Raw genomic sequence first — 16,919 nt, 5'->3', positions numbered from 1 at the left:
AAAAATATTTCAGCCTAAAGACATGTAAAGCTTGTGACAAAACCTAAATAAATCAGTGTGTGTGGAAATAGGGAAGATGGGTGATCAGCAGTAACAAATAGGTTTAAAACCTGCTGCTTCTACGGGAGGCTGAGGGAACCAGTGCTGAGGGCTAATGGGAGTAAAAAGAAAAGCTCTTAAAAACTTTGGGGTCAAAATTTGCAATTTGAATCAGTTATAAAACCACTGCTGATGAGACTGATGAGGTAGCAAAGTAAAATACAGACCAATTGGGTGTGTGGTTCTCATCTGTATTTGGAAAGGAACAAGCAGGTTTGGTTCTGTGTTCTGCTGTGAGGGACTAAAAGCAGTTTCTCTTGGCAGCAAGGAAGATGGGAACTCTGAAATTATATTCTCAGATCCAGCAGCGCAGCTGTCTTAGACACAGGTGTCTTTAGAGACTTCATTGAGAAGCTGATTGAACCACTAATGTTGATTTTTAATAACTTTTCAAGTTGAGGATGGATCAGGGCACTGCCAGAGTGTTTCTGTACTGTGAAAAGGTGAAAAGGAGAATTTCAGTGCAGCAATTAATTTTGCAAAGTATCAGCATCAAGGTAAGTGGTCTCACTTAGCCTCATGTTGGTCCTCTGCAAAATACCAGAGTGGTTAATTTGGGATTTCATCAACAAATAACTAGATGCTAATAAAATAATGAAGATCAATCAATGCACTTTTCTGGAAAATGAAGCTTGTTAAACCACCCTGTTATCATAGACTCATTTAGGTTTGAAAAGACCTCTAAGGTCCTTGAATCCAGCCGTAAACCTGACACTGCCAAGTCCACCAGAGGTGTTGGGAAGCCTGTTTCTTTGTTTTGGTTTGTAATGCAACACTCCTGGCTGCTAAAGACAACTGTGATGCTTTAATATACTGCAATTTTCCCAAGGTATTTGGCTGGCATTATATAGAATTAACAAGGCACATGGTAGAGAGATTAAATCTGCTTCACTGACAGATCTCAAAATGTAGTTGTTAATGAGAAGGTATCATTCAGCAAGGCCACTGGCAGCAAGCATTTCTTCTTCTCCAATGCTATTTAATACATCTATCAACAATCCAGGTAATAGAAAATCTCTCCTGATAAGGCTGCAGGGGGCTTAACACTTATTGGGTACAAAATATTACAGAAGGAGCTGTTTTATCAGTTCCCTGAATGTCTCAGTTGAACTGTCTCAAGCCAGCAGTGGTATTTTAAATACAAAGTAAGACACAGGGCAAGCACACTCATAGCAGCCCTGCTCCCTTAGAAAGCCAGGCTCTCAGAGGAGGACATAAATGAGATCACTCAGAGCAGCACAACATCGCAATGCTCTGGATAAAAGGTCAGTGCAATATTGGGGATATAAAACATGCCCCAACACCAAAATGAAAACAAGCTGAAGCTGGGTAGAGCGAGTGCTGCCATTACAGCGCTGGGAGACGAGTGCGGGTCCTGGGTCCTGCATCAACATGGGAAAATATCAGCAGAAGTTCAAAGGGAAGCTGCCAAAATGACCCCTGATTGCAAATCAAACCTTTGACATGAAACTCAAGGAGTTTATCAAAGAAAGGCTGAGAGGTGACTTGATCACTGGGAGCAAACGGAGAAGCTTTCAGTCTCGCAGACAAAGGCGTAGCAGGTTACAAGGGCTGGAAAGTCAAGTTACACATCTCGTAAGTGAAGCACTTTTCCAACAGCAAGGATAATTAAACAGAGAAGCAGCAAGGGAGGGGGTGAACTCACTAACACTCGCTGTTTTTAAGAGGAGATTAGATACGTTTCCAGGAGAGATGCTGCCTGGGGAAATGTCCATGGCCTGCGTATACACAAGCTCAGATTAACTAAGCACAGAGGTCCCTTCTGACCTTAGCCCATGAATCTATAAATTCTTCATTCCACTCATTAGCATGGATCACAAAAAGCATGGTTTAAAAGCAGCAACATAAACAACTTAAAAATTAACTGCATGCTATTGATCTCCTCTCACCAGGAATCACTCAATACTGAATTTGCTGGGAAAAATCTTGACCGCATCACTTTTATTTTTATCTGCTTTGTTTCTACATGTTAGTGATGAGGGAGCATGATAGCCTCAAGCAGAGGGAAAAGAAATGTGTGTGACATTCCCTGCCTTTGAAAAATTAAAGGTCCACTCAAATGGTTTTAATATCAAGTTAAATTACTTTTAATGAAAAATGAAAAATAAATGGTTCGGGTTTCCAGCTCACAATCAACAGAAGAGCAAATTGAGGATCATTTTCAGATTAAGCCCGGCCTGATGGAAGTCAATAAGAAATTCATGCTGATGTAGAATTAACCCTTTGAAAGATGGTGCTAAATGGGAAAAGAGCTATAATAGGCCAGAAGCATTTTAAAATTCACTGAGAGGTTGAACATCTTTCACACAACAGGTGAGGGAAATATTTGACATTTCCCAAACATCAGGCAAGTGTGAGCTTTTTGCCACACACCCTTTCTCAGTTTGGCAGCCCCTGTTTATTTGCAGGATCTTGAGATGGTGGACAGCAGCCAACAAGAATGAAAAGCCAGGATGAGATGATGACACCTCGCTCTGCCAGACACCTCCCTCCAAAAAGACTTGCAGATATCCCTCCCCTTCAACGTGGCTTTGCAGGTGGGAGTTCTCCCTTCCTGCAGTGCCCTTCAAGGGTTTATTTTTCCACAAGTGAAAAGAATACCAAATGCATTCCTGTGCATGATTAAAAATTCCATATTCTGCTTGCTTAGAATGCAGGCAGCGTGCAAACAGGCTAGTGCTACAGAGAGCCTCCACGGGGCAACAGCGGCAGCATGGTGGTGCCAGCAATAATTCCAGAGAAGCTAATTTAGTACCAGCAATTCCCAACAGACACTGGAAGAGCATTTTCTTCCTCCTCCTCTGACTGCTAACCAGTAAGATTTATTAGATGGCTCTGCTGAATGGAAATCTTTAATAAAACTTGGACTCAGGCTGAACAGCACAAAACCAGGGTCGGTGTGGGGATTATTTTACACATACACACCCTCCCACCCCCACTTCTTCTTTTCAAGTAAGGCCTTGTTTTTGAGCAGCAAAGCATGGTGCTTCCTGTAATGACCTGCCAGACATTGCTGACCTACAGCACCAGCGACAGCCTCCCCAGGCTGGTTCCTTTCTGCCTTGCAAAGTTCATGGTAATTCCAGGCACTGGAAGGGATTGGAGCACGGCTTGTTTGGATGGATGTTCCAAGGTGCAGCTCTTATGGAACTGGTTTCTTCAATGGCCGTGGTCTTCCTGAACCTCCAGGCAGGAAGGTTGGTGTGTTCAGCTGGCAGCATTTGCAGCTGGAGCTGTTTGTAGTCCAGAAGGGAAAACCAAAACCTTCCAGCCTATCTGGAAGGAGACGAAGGTGTGGGGCTCTGCTCCACAGACAGCAGTGAGAACTGCTGCACCTAACTAACTTAGCAGGCAGTAATTTCTGTAGGAGCTGATGACATGAAGCATTGTGGTGGGCATTAAAGCATAACTGATACAGACAGAGCACTCAGGCCATTACTGATGTGCTGTGGACTGTGGAGTGAAACACTGCTGGTTTTCAGCAACAAGTAACGGTGCCACGTGATGGTTTTGGATCATTAGCAAAGGAGTGCTCGTGGAGTAGGGGAGAATATACCTGGAGCTTGGCCAGAACACCCACACTAATAATCCCGCTCCAGGAAGGGGCATGATATCCTCCTAATTGACCGTGACTAATCTGGACCCTCATTTATCCATCTCATTGTAAAGATGACACTTCTGGCAGCATGACATGGCCACCCGAGCTCGAGCCTTCTGCGACACAACAGCCAGCGCGGCCACTCTCAGCCAGGGGCTGTCAGCACTGCCACCAAGCAGGGGACAGTGCCTCGGCTCCCCCGCTGCCACCACCCACAGACACAATGTCTTCTGCTCCAGTGCCTCAAACCACTGTGCAGGTGTCTCAGAAAGGTCCCAGGTTTAACAAAGGGCACCTGCAGCTCTGCCTGACACTGCCCAGAGCAACACCCTGCAGGGGCTGGGACCCTGGAGGCTTCCCTGGTCCTAACACCAGCTCTATGCAGTTGATGAGCCTCCTGGAATTACAGAATATCCTCAGTTGGAAGGGATGGACAAGGATCATCAAGTCCAGCTTCTGTCCCCACACAGAACAACCCCAAAAATCCCATCAGGATCATTCAGTTCCACCTCCAGTAAAGCTCTCCTGAAATCTTAGGTCAGGAAGGAAATTTGTCCACTAATAAATGCAGAAGTCTTTTTTTTTTTTTTTCTTTTAAGCAGATTGTGTGTCACCCTAACTGATAATACTCAATGATGTTCATGGAGCTGCTTGAAATAAATGTGTGCTTCTGCATGCATAGCCAGAAATGAGGAGGGAGAAGAACATTGAGGCATCAGTAGATACTAAGCTTTAGGCAGTCAAAACAATACACTAATTCAGCCATTTCAAATCTTCTGCAAACCTGAGAGTTAAAAGACAGAATTTTTAACAATTATGTTTAAACATTTCCTGATGAAGCTGATGTGATATTTAGGACTGAGCAGGAAATTTTAATGCAGTAATAAAATCAACATTTCTTGTCGTCCCACTGCTTGATGATATGTCCAGCATGTCACTGGGAGAGGTAAGTGCTGGAGCAAGACCACCCAGATGTTCACCACTTAAACATACAGAAAAAAAGACAGTGACATCCTCTGCTTGCAGATCCTACTGCCCATCAGGAGACTTCTATCTTCTCACTCTACCTAGCTCTTGTCAGGCAGCACTTCCAGTTCCCACAGTTCAGAAAAGACACAGATAAACTGGAGAGGGTCCAGAGGAGGGTTGTGAAGATGTTCAAAGGGCTAGAGAGCCTGCCTTATGAGGGAAGACTGAAAGCCTTTTCTCCCTGGAAAGAGATGGCTCAGGGGACCCTCACAGAGTATTCCAGCACTAAAAGAGCAGCCACAAGGAGGATGGAAGCTCTGTTGACAAGGAGCCACGGGGAGAAGACAATGGGGCAAGAGGTAAAAGCTGCACAAAGAGAGGCTTCATTGTGATGCAAGAATTTCTTAAAGTAAGATCAGTCATTCACTGGAACAACCTCCCCTGGGACGTGCTGGAGTCCCCATCACCAAAGGTTTTCAGGATGTGATTGGACAGGATGCAAGATAATCTCACCTGGTGCCCCTTTCCCACAATGGTTGGGGCAGATGATCTTTCAAGGTCCCTTCCTGCCTGGGCTGCTCTTGGATTTTTAGTTCAGTGATTCAGTTTGTTCATCAAGGGAGCTGTCAGAGAGGGCCCTTCTCTGCCATTTGATCAGCCTGGGCAAGGACTGAAAGGTGGATAGGCAGGGAAGAGATGTAAAGGGTGTTTAGATTACACAAGCATTCCAGTCAGATCCCCACCAGCCCTTGGCACACCTCAGCCTCACTGGGATTTTCCTGAGAGTGTGATCCAGAGCTTCATGGAGGTCAGCAGATGGATCAGATGACCCATGGCAGTGTCAGGGGACAGTTGCAGCATGATCCTCTGACACTGAGCATTGCTTGGGAAATGAAGGATGCCCAGGCACCTCAGGAGAATCAGTCACAGGGCAGGAGAAGCCTCTCTAGTGAACAGCAGTAATTACCTGCAGAGTAGAAAGCTGGGTCATTCATTAGCCTGCACAGTAATAATTTGCTGAAACTCATTTTTTTGGAAGGAGTGGCTGAAGTGGTGTGGATTTGGATGCCCATTGCCTGCTCCCCAGGCATTCTGCTGGAGAGGTGGAGGTCTGGCTGCTCCACAGCCAGGGAAGTCACTGCCCCAAAGCCGTCAGGGTTTGTGTCCCTGCAGCAAGGCTCTCTGGCACAGAGCTTCCTTCCTTCCTTCCCAGGCTCTGACAGCCTGTAATCATTTTATCTCTCTGGATTAATGGCACCAAGCAATAAACTCGCATCCTAATTATTGTAATTATTTCTTTCTTTGTATGTCAGCCTTGGTAACGATGTTTTTACAGCTGATGGGATGGAGGGGAGGGGAGAAACGAAATACTGTCACAGTAAAGAAGAAAGAGCAATGAGCATACTCCTTTCCACTCACTTTTCTTAAGGTTTCAGAACCCACTTGAGTTTTCTGTTCTCTCAGGTCCCAGAAATTAGCAGTGATTGTCCTAATACTACAAAGTAGCAGTAATTCAGGATTAAATTCCTAATTATCTTAAGCACCTACCTGCCACTTTAGCCCCAGAGATGGGTGAATGTCTCCAAAGTTCCCTGTTCATGAGGACCCACTGTGTGCTCAGAACTGTTTCTTCATGGCAGGAGCAGCTCACTGCTTTGCTTAACCTCAGGCATGACTCACAAGCATTATGCCAGTCTTATCTCTGGGAATTGCATATGGAGGGAGCAGAAGTTGCTCTTATCACCATTTAAAATTCATACAGTCTTCCAGAGGGTGGAATTCAGCACCCATTTGTTCCCCAGTGTATTAGCACCATGATGGGAAGGTACAGGATTGAGCTGCTTGTCCCAAGTGCTGGGCAGGAATTCTTTCTAGGGCTGTAGCCCAGGTTCCAGAGAACAAGGGCAGCACTTGCCCACTCGCTGTAACCCCAAATCCAGAGCATGGGCTGGGCAGGAGCCCAGACCCAGGTCATTTTGAGAAGGTTTCCTTGGCTGCTCAGCGGCTCTGCAGTGGCAGCAGCTGTGGCTCGGAGTAGCTCCTCCTAAACATGCCTCAGAGAAGATTTCACTAGAAGGAATGTGGGTGGTTAAGATGTGACACAAGAATTTGTAAAGCACCCACGTCCCTGTTTAGAGACCGAAGGTGAGATGCCTGAGGGAACACCAGCACTCAGGGCCAGATTTCAGCTGTGCAGCACAGAGCCAGCAAGGAAGGGCTGGTGGCTGCTTGGCTCGTTCCTGTGGTCACCTGTAGAGTCTTCCCTCTGGTAATGACTCCATGCAGAGGAATTTCATCAGTTAATGAGCAGTGAGTGGTAGACCAGCCTTGTACATCAGTGGTGACTGAGGAGTGAGATCCTCTCTGTACTGGTGTGAGGTGCTGCCATCTACACCAGCATGTCCACACCAGTAAACCAAAACTAAGGCCATTCATGGACAGCAGACCTTGATCATCTGCACTGATGGAACCAGCCCCAGTCTCCGTGCTCCACACTAATACTTGTTTCAATAGCCCATTATTGATAGTTCTTTAGACAGATCTTTTTTGGGGATCTTTTGGAGTTTGTTTCATTTTTCCCACTTAACCCAACAAAACTGATAACCCATTCAATTTTCATTTCCTTTTTTTTTGCATCAAGCATTGTGTAGGAGTACTGTTTTAGTTAGTATTGAGCATTTCACTAGAGAATCAAGGCAGCAGAGTTGCTTTGTACCACAGTCCATCTCTGACATTAGACCTTCCACATCCCAAACTATATCCCAAACAAATAAACATCCATCTTCTTCAACTTCACAATCCAGAAAAGAAAAAAAAAGTTAAACAAAACCAGCAACCACTGCCCAAGAGCCTCATTGCTCAACTCACATTCTGTTCATTTCAACAGCTCCTCCACCACATCAGGAGCCTGGGGTGGGGCAATCCTCCCCGCTCCTCAGGCCACATTTTGCAAGCTGAAATTCCCAGCCTGCCAGAAGAGTAACTTTTTCCTGTCCAGAGATGGGCTGTCCACCCCTCTGCAAATATCCTAAGTCCAAAACTGTTGTTTAATTGGCACATTTCTCTGATTTACTGGGTCGGCTGGTCCTGCCACCTGTGCCTCCTCCCGGGCATAGAGACTGAGCCTTGGCAGGAGTTCCTGCCAGGCAATGCCTCTCTGCCACCAGCTCTGGTTCCTTTGGAGGTGAGCTCCTTCTCTTTCAAAGCCATCTTTCAGGATGTCACTTTCTTTACTCAAGTCCTTATTCTTCCCCTTTTCTCCCTGACGTTTGAAAAATAATTACCCGTGGTTCAGTAAGTTCATTAGCAAACTCCCTCAGGAGCCTGGGCTATGCATCATCCAGCCCTGCTGATTTGAGGATAGGCTCTAATCAAATGTTTCAAGTCTCCCTCTCCTTCCTCCTCCTTTCAGATTAACAGTTATTTTGACAAGATTCTCATTATTTCCTATTTCCTGGTGGTACCCAGGGACTAGGCTTATTTAAGTCCTCACTGTTGTCATTGTGAGTTTATTTTTAACCTCAGGCTCTGCTTCTCCACAAGGACGTCAGAGTCTTGTGTTCTTCAGAAGCACGTGGCATTGTCGGGCATTTTAGTCTCAGTTCATCCTGTGTCTTCAGTGCTCTCTGGCTTTTGCCTATCTCACTTTTTATCTTTCTTCTACCCAGTACTTCAAAATTAGCCAGACAAAATTACTTTTTTTTTACCAAGCCTAGAAGTTTACTAAACTTTTCCAACTTGTTAGGTCTAGGCCCCCTTCTTTGTTGCAATTAGTTTCTCATCTTCCCCTCTTGTTCTCCCTGCTACCCTTTGCCTGGTACATACTCTCCAAGTCTCCCTTTTCATTCCCAACGCAATCATTCATCAGCTGCTCTTCAAATGGACCCAGCCACCAGAAAAACCACTGCCAATACCATCCAGATTAAAAACATCTTTAAATCAACTTGGAAGGCAAATTTGGGCTTCCTGGCAGATGAAAAGCAGACAGCCCCAATTTTGGGTTCCCCCCACGCAGTGCGAAGGCGGCGTGGAGCACACGGCAGGCCCTGCGTTGGCTTTTCCCACCCATGCCTCTGCCATGCTCTGCCATTTCCAAAGGCATGCATGGGAGCCCAGCCCCATCTTCATCAGCCCAAAGCCCCAAAGCAGTGTCCTGCTGTGTGCCCCCCTGCTCAAGAGGCTAAGGTGTAAAGTGGAAGGAAAAGGAAGAGATGAGACCAAGGGACAGTTTTTCTTTCAAATACCTTCCATACCTGTGCACCTTCCCTCTTGCCAGGAGCCTGTGGACCATGGATTAGCCCAGCCCCATTAGTTATTCTTGATTTACATGAAATATCTGAAGTCAAACACTTTCACTTTAGGAAAGCAGTAAGGTCTTTTGTCTTCTTTAGATGCCAACAAAGAGCTGCCCTGCCATTCCCTCAGCTGCACAGCCCCAGCCATCAGATCTGTGTGCCCCAGATCCACTTTCCCATGGACAGCTCTGGGGTGCACAAGGACAAAGTCAGTGGGATCTCCAGGATGCCATTCCAGGACACTACCATGGAAGAGGCTGAAGCAACAGAATATACTTGAGATTTTTACCCCCCATTTTGTAGCATTCATTAACAATTAAAGGTGTAACTTGAAGAAAGATCTTATTCCAGCTGAGGTGGTGGGAACCCCAAATTAGATTGGTTTTGCATGTGCAAATTATTACAGGGACACACCACCCTGCTGCTTTTGCTGCAGATCCCATGTGTGGGCTGGAGAAAGATCTTACTTGGACTTTTATCTGTTGTTTACATTAGAGACAACAGTTACCTACTTGGCAGAAACAGAGAAAGGAATAATTTTGGGGAGAGAAAGAGAGAGAAGAGAAATGCCCACACAGCTTTATACAGATAAGAACAAAAGGTGTATTCATTGTTTACCCATTGTTATAAAAGACTGGGTTTGTTTTAAGCCTAAAAAGAAAATTGCCCAGTAAGACAACTAACTCCAGCTTTTTCTGTTTTTGAAAAACACAGTGCTGTGGTTCTGGATGGAAAAATCTATGCTACTGGCGGGATCGTCAGCAGCGAAGGACCTGCCCTGGGAAACATGGAAGCCTATGACCCTAAAACAAACACATGGACACTTCTACCAAATATGCCCTGCCCCGTTTTCCGACACGGCTGCGTAGCAATCAAGAAGTACATTCAGAGCGGCTGATGTTCCCCAGGAGTTGGATGGAGAACTGTTTGTAGCTGCTGAAAGCAGGCAAGAAGAATACTATTACTTAAGGAACAAAAGCAGCAAAGCCAGCCAGTGAACATATTGCTCTAAAGTCTTGAATAGTGTCTACATTGAATGTAGAAAAATCATCCTCACCTTTTGGTGAACAAGGAGCAGAGAGCTCCGTGCTATGTAAGATATTGTAACTTAATAATGCAAGGGTGTCACTAGATGTTATAGTGGCACTTGTTCTGGACATCGGCTTTTGGTCAACCCAGGTGCAATAGAATTTCTCATATTTTTTAAGCTGGGGAAGAGAGAAAAAAATAATCTGCATTTTACTTTAGAGCTCAAGCTTGATTCTTGAAATAACCATGCAGATTAGTTTTACTATTACACTTCAGGCATCAGTCTATTTGAAAGGTCAAAGTGTCCTTACCACTTTGATTCCTACATTTGTTTCTAATACATGCTTTTCAATACCAATGACTGAGAGAAATTTTGTGTGACAGACGGCTTATGTTGATGTCAGTCTTCCATCAGATCAAACAAATATTTTCAGTTCTCTAGAGAAGAGCCCAAAAACAGGGTGAGGTGGGGACTAGGGAGAAGAAGAATAGCCATTGGTAATAAATTCCACGTAAAATGATGAAAACAAAAGGTCTGTTGGGCTGGATGAGTTCCTGCTCCTGGTGATTCTCGTGTGGGCACATGTGGCTGTGCCCACGGTGGGGGGTGGGGGGCTTCTGAACCTCTTCCTCCAGGTTTCTGCTGATGCACTTGGCAGTGCTGAATTCCCTCAGTGCAAAATGGAAACAGTTTGGATTCCAGAGGCATTCTCCTGATAAACCCACTCTTCACTTCTGGCTGGAATCACAGTAAAATGCACAGCGTAGTGTGGGTTTGCCACGTGTTCATCTAACACAGAAGATGCCTCCTGTGGCTACGCGCTCGGTTTGGCTCTCAACCAAAATTCCTTACGTCGGGATACACACCACTATCTGTTATGTAAAGGCTGAGAAGTTTTTTATTTTACTTTATTTTTTCAAGTTCCTTCCCTAGGTGTGGAAGCCTTATACTTCTTCTTTACAGATTTTAAACACATGAGTTTAAAGCCCATGGTAGAAAAATGCATAGACTTAAGCCCAGTGTAAGAGATTTCAAATTATTACTATGTAGAGTTGTACGTATATGCACAGCACAGGGGTTATATTTTTATATATATTAAAATATTGTCTATCCAGAGAGCATTGTGATGTGGAAATTCTTTATAAATTTATACACAAAAGGAACAAATGGGAGATGGACTGGGTAACATAGAGGGGGCAGGGGAAAGAATCTTAAAATTCAGCAGTAGAAAGTAACCCCAAGCTAAGGATTGTCTGGTTTCCTTCCAAGTAGAGGGAAAAAAGTTGCCATACTTGCCTTTGCAGACTCAAATCCCAAATGCCATACCAGTAATTCAAGAAGGAGAGTCCTGTACAGGGTGTGGGTGAGATCTTGCATTCAATATCTAGTTGAATTTCATACCAAATACAGTAGCCTTTTTATATGAAGGGAGGTCTGCCTACAGCTTTGGGGAAATCAATGCAGATGTTTAGCTAATCATCTTATTTTATTAATAACCATTTATAAAATAAAATTAAAAAAAACAAAAGACATTTGTATCTTGCAGTATTTAAAGAAAATGTGCTCGAGTCAGCTGAGTCAAGCTATAGGGTGACTCAGGCCTCTCATTTTGACAGTGAGGTTCTAGCCTTTGTTATGCAGTTGTTTTATTTATTCTTTAAAGAAAAGAAAAATAATAAGCACAACAAAATTATATACTAGTATGTCATTTAAAGTATTTATGTCAAACAGGGTGCAAGTGTGAACCTAAAGATTGGAGCACAAGTTTCTAACTGCCTGGGGCAGGACTAATTTTAGTGTTGGTGTGTGTCTACCTCCAAAGGAGGTGCTACCTGTCAACAAGACTGAAACACATTCGACATTTTCAATTTAGCTTATTTCTTCATTTCTCACACTGGAACAAAACTGGCTATTTCTGTGAATAATATTAAAAACAGGGTTATCTGTAATGGTATTGTATATAGTTTATGTTTACTGTTAAGTTCTTGTTATATTATAATAAATATATTTATAGATCTAGATTCAGCATCCAGATTGGATTAATTTTGTCATGATTGATCAAGGAAAAACACTGCACAAATGGGGACTTCATGTTTCAACCCAGCCAGGGATGAAAATGCATTCATTCCATCTAGTTTCTCTTGCAAATCCAAAAATTTATTGCTAATACTTAAACACTCAGAAGCTTCCAAAGTGCTTTCATTCTCATTTCAGAAAAAATCTCTTAGAAGCAATTTTATATTTTATTCAGAAGGACTGGTTTTTGTTCATCTATTTTCCCAAATGTACTATTAAGAACAGAAGGGCTCAAGATAGTTTAGGAAATGATCTTGAAGAAAACCCCTGATAAGCAGCTTCTTTACTTTATTTTTTTAAATGAAAGCAAAAATGTCTGCTGCACTGCTGCTGCGATGTCTAAAGGATGAAAGCTGCATTTGCCCTATGGTCAAAATTCCTTCGTATCCAGTGTGGGAGCTCTGTACCTCACTGGATACATCGTTCAGAGAGCAATTCATTGCAACTGTTCATGGCTTCTTTGATGTTTCATTAGGGTGTCATCTGGTAGTTGTAAAACTGGATCTGGAACAAAGATGAGCCAAATATAACTAGTCTCAAATACCACCACAGTGGAACATTTCAGCCGGATCTGAGGAGGTAATTTCTGTTCTGCACATTAACAGAAAGAGCCTAACATTTATTGAAATTGTCTCCAGTTCTTACAGAGTATTTAAGAGTGTGAACTGCAGTTTTTAAACATTTTAGTTTAGGCTTAGTGGCTGAGGTTGAACAGCCTGTGAAGACTACTAAATGCCTTGCAATTCAATATTACAAAACCATGCTGCAATAATCCAGACCAAGTGCGGTGAGTTGCCAACCTTTCATCAAGGCTCTGCACGGATCTCTTACTCAGCACTAGTCAATAATACTTGGTAGGATGATCAAGACACAGCCTATTTACTTTACTTGTATATGGAAATTATTTTAGTACCCTTCTGGGAAGTTTGCTGAGTGCTTATGCCAAATGAATCTTATGCACATATCTGCTCAGAGATTTTTCTTCTTAAAAGCTTTTAAGAAATTCAGGGGGACAGGCTGGCTCAAAAGCCTCTCTGGCTCGCTAGTGCAGCTCTCCCCTGGCCCGCCTGGGAAGGAGAGTGGTCTCCAAATGGGGCTGTTCACTGCGTTCAGGTAATCACCCACCCCTGACAATTTACACAAGTCATCCCCTTTCTCCCGTTGTTTCATCCAGCAGCAAACACACTGTACTCATAAACCCTCAGCAACCCCGTCCTCTAATTAACTGCAGGTAGGTGTTACGGCTGAGCTTAGCCCAGTGTAACTGCAGCAGCTAATTAAGAGCGCTGGGTGCACTCCAGCTTGCCCTTGGAGGGGTCCAGACAAATGGAGAGCCAGCCCGAGCACCCGCGTTCCTCAGCTGCAGGGATCAGCCAGGAGAGCAGCTGCTCCCGCCCGGCTCCACCAGCACAAATCTGTTTTAATCAGCAGAGATGGAACTGGCACAAGTGGCTGCAGGTACTCGACCACCCTCCCGGCTTCTCGTGAAGAATTTGTCTGGAAAAAAGGGAAGGGATCCCACAGCTTTTCTCCGCTGTTTCCAATGCAAGGGCATGTCTCAGAACCACGCTGCTGCTCTGTCCCCGCTGAAAACAGGTGACGTAGCGTAATGTAGTATCAAATAAAACTACACACAGCATACACAGTCAGGACTCGGCAGGCTGCAACCGGAGCCAGGTCTGTAAGAAGACACTGGCTCTGTATCTCCTTGGACATTTTTAACTTGTCATGCTAATACAAGCCTTTTAAATTGATGAGACCCTTAAGCTCACCCATTAATGCCTTCTTTCCCATTTTAAGTCAGCTCAAAAACAGGAGCTGAAGCATGCTTTAAGCTGAGGTAGAGATGCCTGCACGTACAGAAGGCAGCACCAAGTTCCCATCATCAGCGAGTGTTCTGGGTTGATAACTTCAGACTGCAGAAAAGGCCAGAAAGAAAATGGTCCAGAGGGAAGCAGATGGATGCATCCCAAGCACGGTGTTCCCATCACTCATTACAATGAGCTGGACAGCAGAACTACAACAGAAACACCATTTTTCCTCCAAAAAGCCAAGCTGTTAGAGGCATGATTAAACACTCACTGAGGTTAGGATTCATGAGAGCAAGAGCTGACATTGTGGGCTCCTCAGCTGAGCTCTGGAAGCCTGAAAACAAAAACCAGAGTGGCAGACTACTGTGAAAAACAACTCTCCCTTTGCTGGTCACCAGTGTTTTTTCTTTTGATAACATACACTACTTTCAGGAAGTCCTGTTTAGCTAGCAGATTTCTTACAGAGTAATAAATTCCAATTTCCTTTATCTAAACAAATTCTACTTCAGTCGGCAGCAGCTTTACACACAGAATTAAGTGTTTTGGCTCAGTTACTACCTGGGAGAAGGAAGCTCCAGAGGTGCCATCAAGCCATATCTGCTTCTGCATTTTTCATTAGTGGTGGGCTGTACAATGAAGGTTTGAAAGGCTTCCTGCTTTTAATTTCATAATATGCTGGTTTTGAGCAGTGTGCTCTCTTCCTTTGGAGTTCATATGTACCACAGATCTTACACAGCAAGATTCATACTGGCAAAATACAATATCAAACCTTTGCTGTTGTCCAGCATCAGGGACTTTTTTCTGTTTTTGTGGCTAAAGAGCAGACACCTACCTAAGGTCACCTGTGACATTCCTACAGAAGCATCAGCTTCTCACCTCATTAAAAACAACACATGTTAATAAAAAATAGGTCTTACAGAAAAAAATGAGCCAATCCCTCTCCACATCTTGGGAACTTCAGCACTCTCTAATGCAATGTCCCTGTGCTGGTGGACAGCAGCCAAATAAGGATCAGGGAATTGAACAGGGAAGGGGACGCACCAAATGCTCTAAGAGTATCCTAAGCCTGATGCTCCACCAGAATCACTGTCCTTCTACCACAGAAACAATAATCAGCTTTCACAAAGCAAGCCTAAACTGCCAAACCCACTGGAATTTTGGGGGTTTTGGAAATTTTAATTTCCATTAAAAGATATTATAGTAAGTTATATATTTCCATGTCCAGTGAATGCAGTGCTCCATTACTTGTTACATCAATTTCAATTTTACCTACTTCAATTTAGGCCCAGCTTTTCTGCAAGTCCCCTGTTTATGTATTGGAACATTTCAGGCTGAGAAAGCTGAGGCTGTTGAGCCTGGGGAAGGTTACCAGGACACCTCATTGCAACATTCCAGTAACTGGAGGGGGCCTGGAGGGAATCCAGAGAGGCACTCTTTGGCAGGAACTGTTGAAAGAAGGGAGATTTAGCTTAGATATTGGGAAGAAATTCTTTCCTGTTAGGGTGGTGAGACAGTGGCACAGGATGCCCAGGGATGTTGTGGATGCCCCAACTCTGGCAGGTTTGATACAGCCTTGAGCAACCTGGTCTAGTGGGAGGTGTCCCTGCCCATGGCAGGGGACTGGGACTAGATGATCTTTAAGGTCCCTTCCAATCCCTAACATTCTCTGATTCTATCATAAAAAAAGCCACACATAGCCTTTCTGGGGAAAATTAAGAGTGGAAATATGGCAGCTTGGGAATGGCCCCTATTTCTGTTTACTGCTTGGCAAGAGGTATCCCCTGTGGAGATCAGTATGTCCAGACTGCTTACTTCCTGGAGAGAATATGAAACTTTCCCAACTGGATAAGGGGTTTTTAATTCCAGAGGTAACCTAACACTCAACCATCTCCAGAAAGACCAGAAGTCTCTGCCCTGCTGACATTAATTTTTAATAATGTGGGGGTATTTCAGAGAGTGCCAATAATGTGACAGTTATCAAAGGGCAAGTGAAATGACTGGGTAATTACAGAGCATTCACCTGACATCAAGCCCAAGTAAAAATGGAAAGATGATATCTAACTAAAGTGATCATGAATCAAATGGATAAGAAGAAATACAATGGTTTTCTAGAAAATTGGCTGTATCACACAAAGCTGATCTCATTCTCTGACAGGATTACACATTTGATTGATAAGGTAATAGATTTTCAACAGCATGTGACAAAACACTTCAACTTCCTCATGGTACAGTATTCAGACAGCAAATATTAAACGGGCTAAGAAAAGGCAGATTAATGGAGGAATATCCAATCTGCTCGAGTAATTCTCAATTTGGTACTATCAGAGTGTTTCTAATGGGGGAATCCTCTTCTCCCGAAGTTCTTGAAGGAAAATGTTGACATAAATCACAAGTCACAGACCTGTGGAAAAGGAGATTAGCCGAGGGAAAGATAATGAGGCCTGAACATCATACCTATGGTGCTGGCTCCTCTGGCTGCCTGGGACCCATACAACTTCTTTTCATAAAGTTAAGCAGGACCTCAGAGAGGTGGGAATGGGGAACGCTGACATTCAGGACAGAAAACTGCACCGTGAAAAGCTGCAAGTCTGCGAAGAGTCAAACAAGTGTACCCAGCCCAATTTCATGGTATAAAAAGCCTAAATTGATCTTTAGATGTGCAAAAAGGGGGACAGGGAAAAGGAATCAGTGATTTTCCCTCTATAAATGGCACTGGTGGGACCTATGCTGGAATATCACATCAATTTCCTCTGTGAACAAATGTTTTAGAAGATGTTGAAAAATTGACCTACTGCAGAAAAAGCCGCAAAATTGACTTAAAGGCTGGAGAAAATGCAGTGAGAGCCATAAAAACCTTGTTCTTCAGCAAAAAGAAGATGGAGAGGCTACTTGATCACAGTGCATTAGTGTCTTCACGGGGGGGAGAAACAGGTATGAATAGTTTAAAACACCAAGAGATGACAAGAAGCAGAGCCAGGAAGGTGAAGCTGGGCCAAAACAAATGAGGAATGAGGCACAAG

The 16,919-nt window shown here is 43.9% G+C and overlaps 1 protein-coding gene across 5 annotated transcripts in view; it reads left to right on the top strand.

The window, feature by feature from the left end:
• KLHL29 (kelch like family member 29) overlaps window positions 1–12,033 on the top strand; it is a 387,930-nt gene extending 375,897 nt beyond the window's left edge. For all 5 annotated transcript variants that reach the window (XM_038131380.1, XM_038131381.1, XM_038131378.1 and 2 more), the window contains one exon: window positions 9,697–12,033. In XM_038131380.1, coding sequence (XP_037987308.1) covers window positions 9,697–9,880 — 184 coding nt within the window. In that variant the 3' untranslated portion in view covers window positions 9,881–12,033. The remainder of the gene's footprint in view (window positions 1–9,696) is intronic.
• Window positions 12,034–16,919: the final 4,886 nt, after the last annotated feature.

This window comes from Motacilla alba, chromosome 3 (genome assembly GCF_015832195.1).
Source record: "Motacilla alba alba isolate MOTALB_02 chromosome 3, Motacilla_alba_V1.0_pri, whole genome shotgun sequence".
NCBI lineage: Eukaryota > Metazoa > Chordata > Aves > Passeriformes > Motacillidae > Motacilla > Motacilla alba.
Note: the sequence above shows the minus strand (reverse complement) of the source record. Positions and strands in the feature narration are given on the sequence as shown.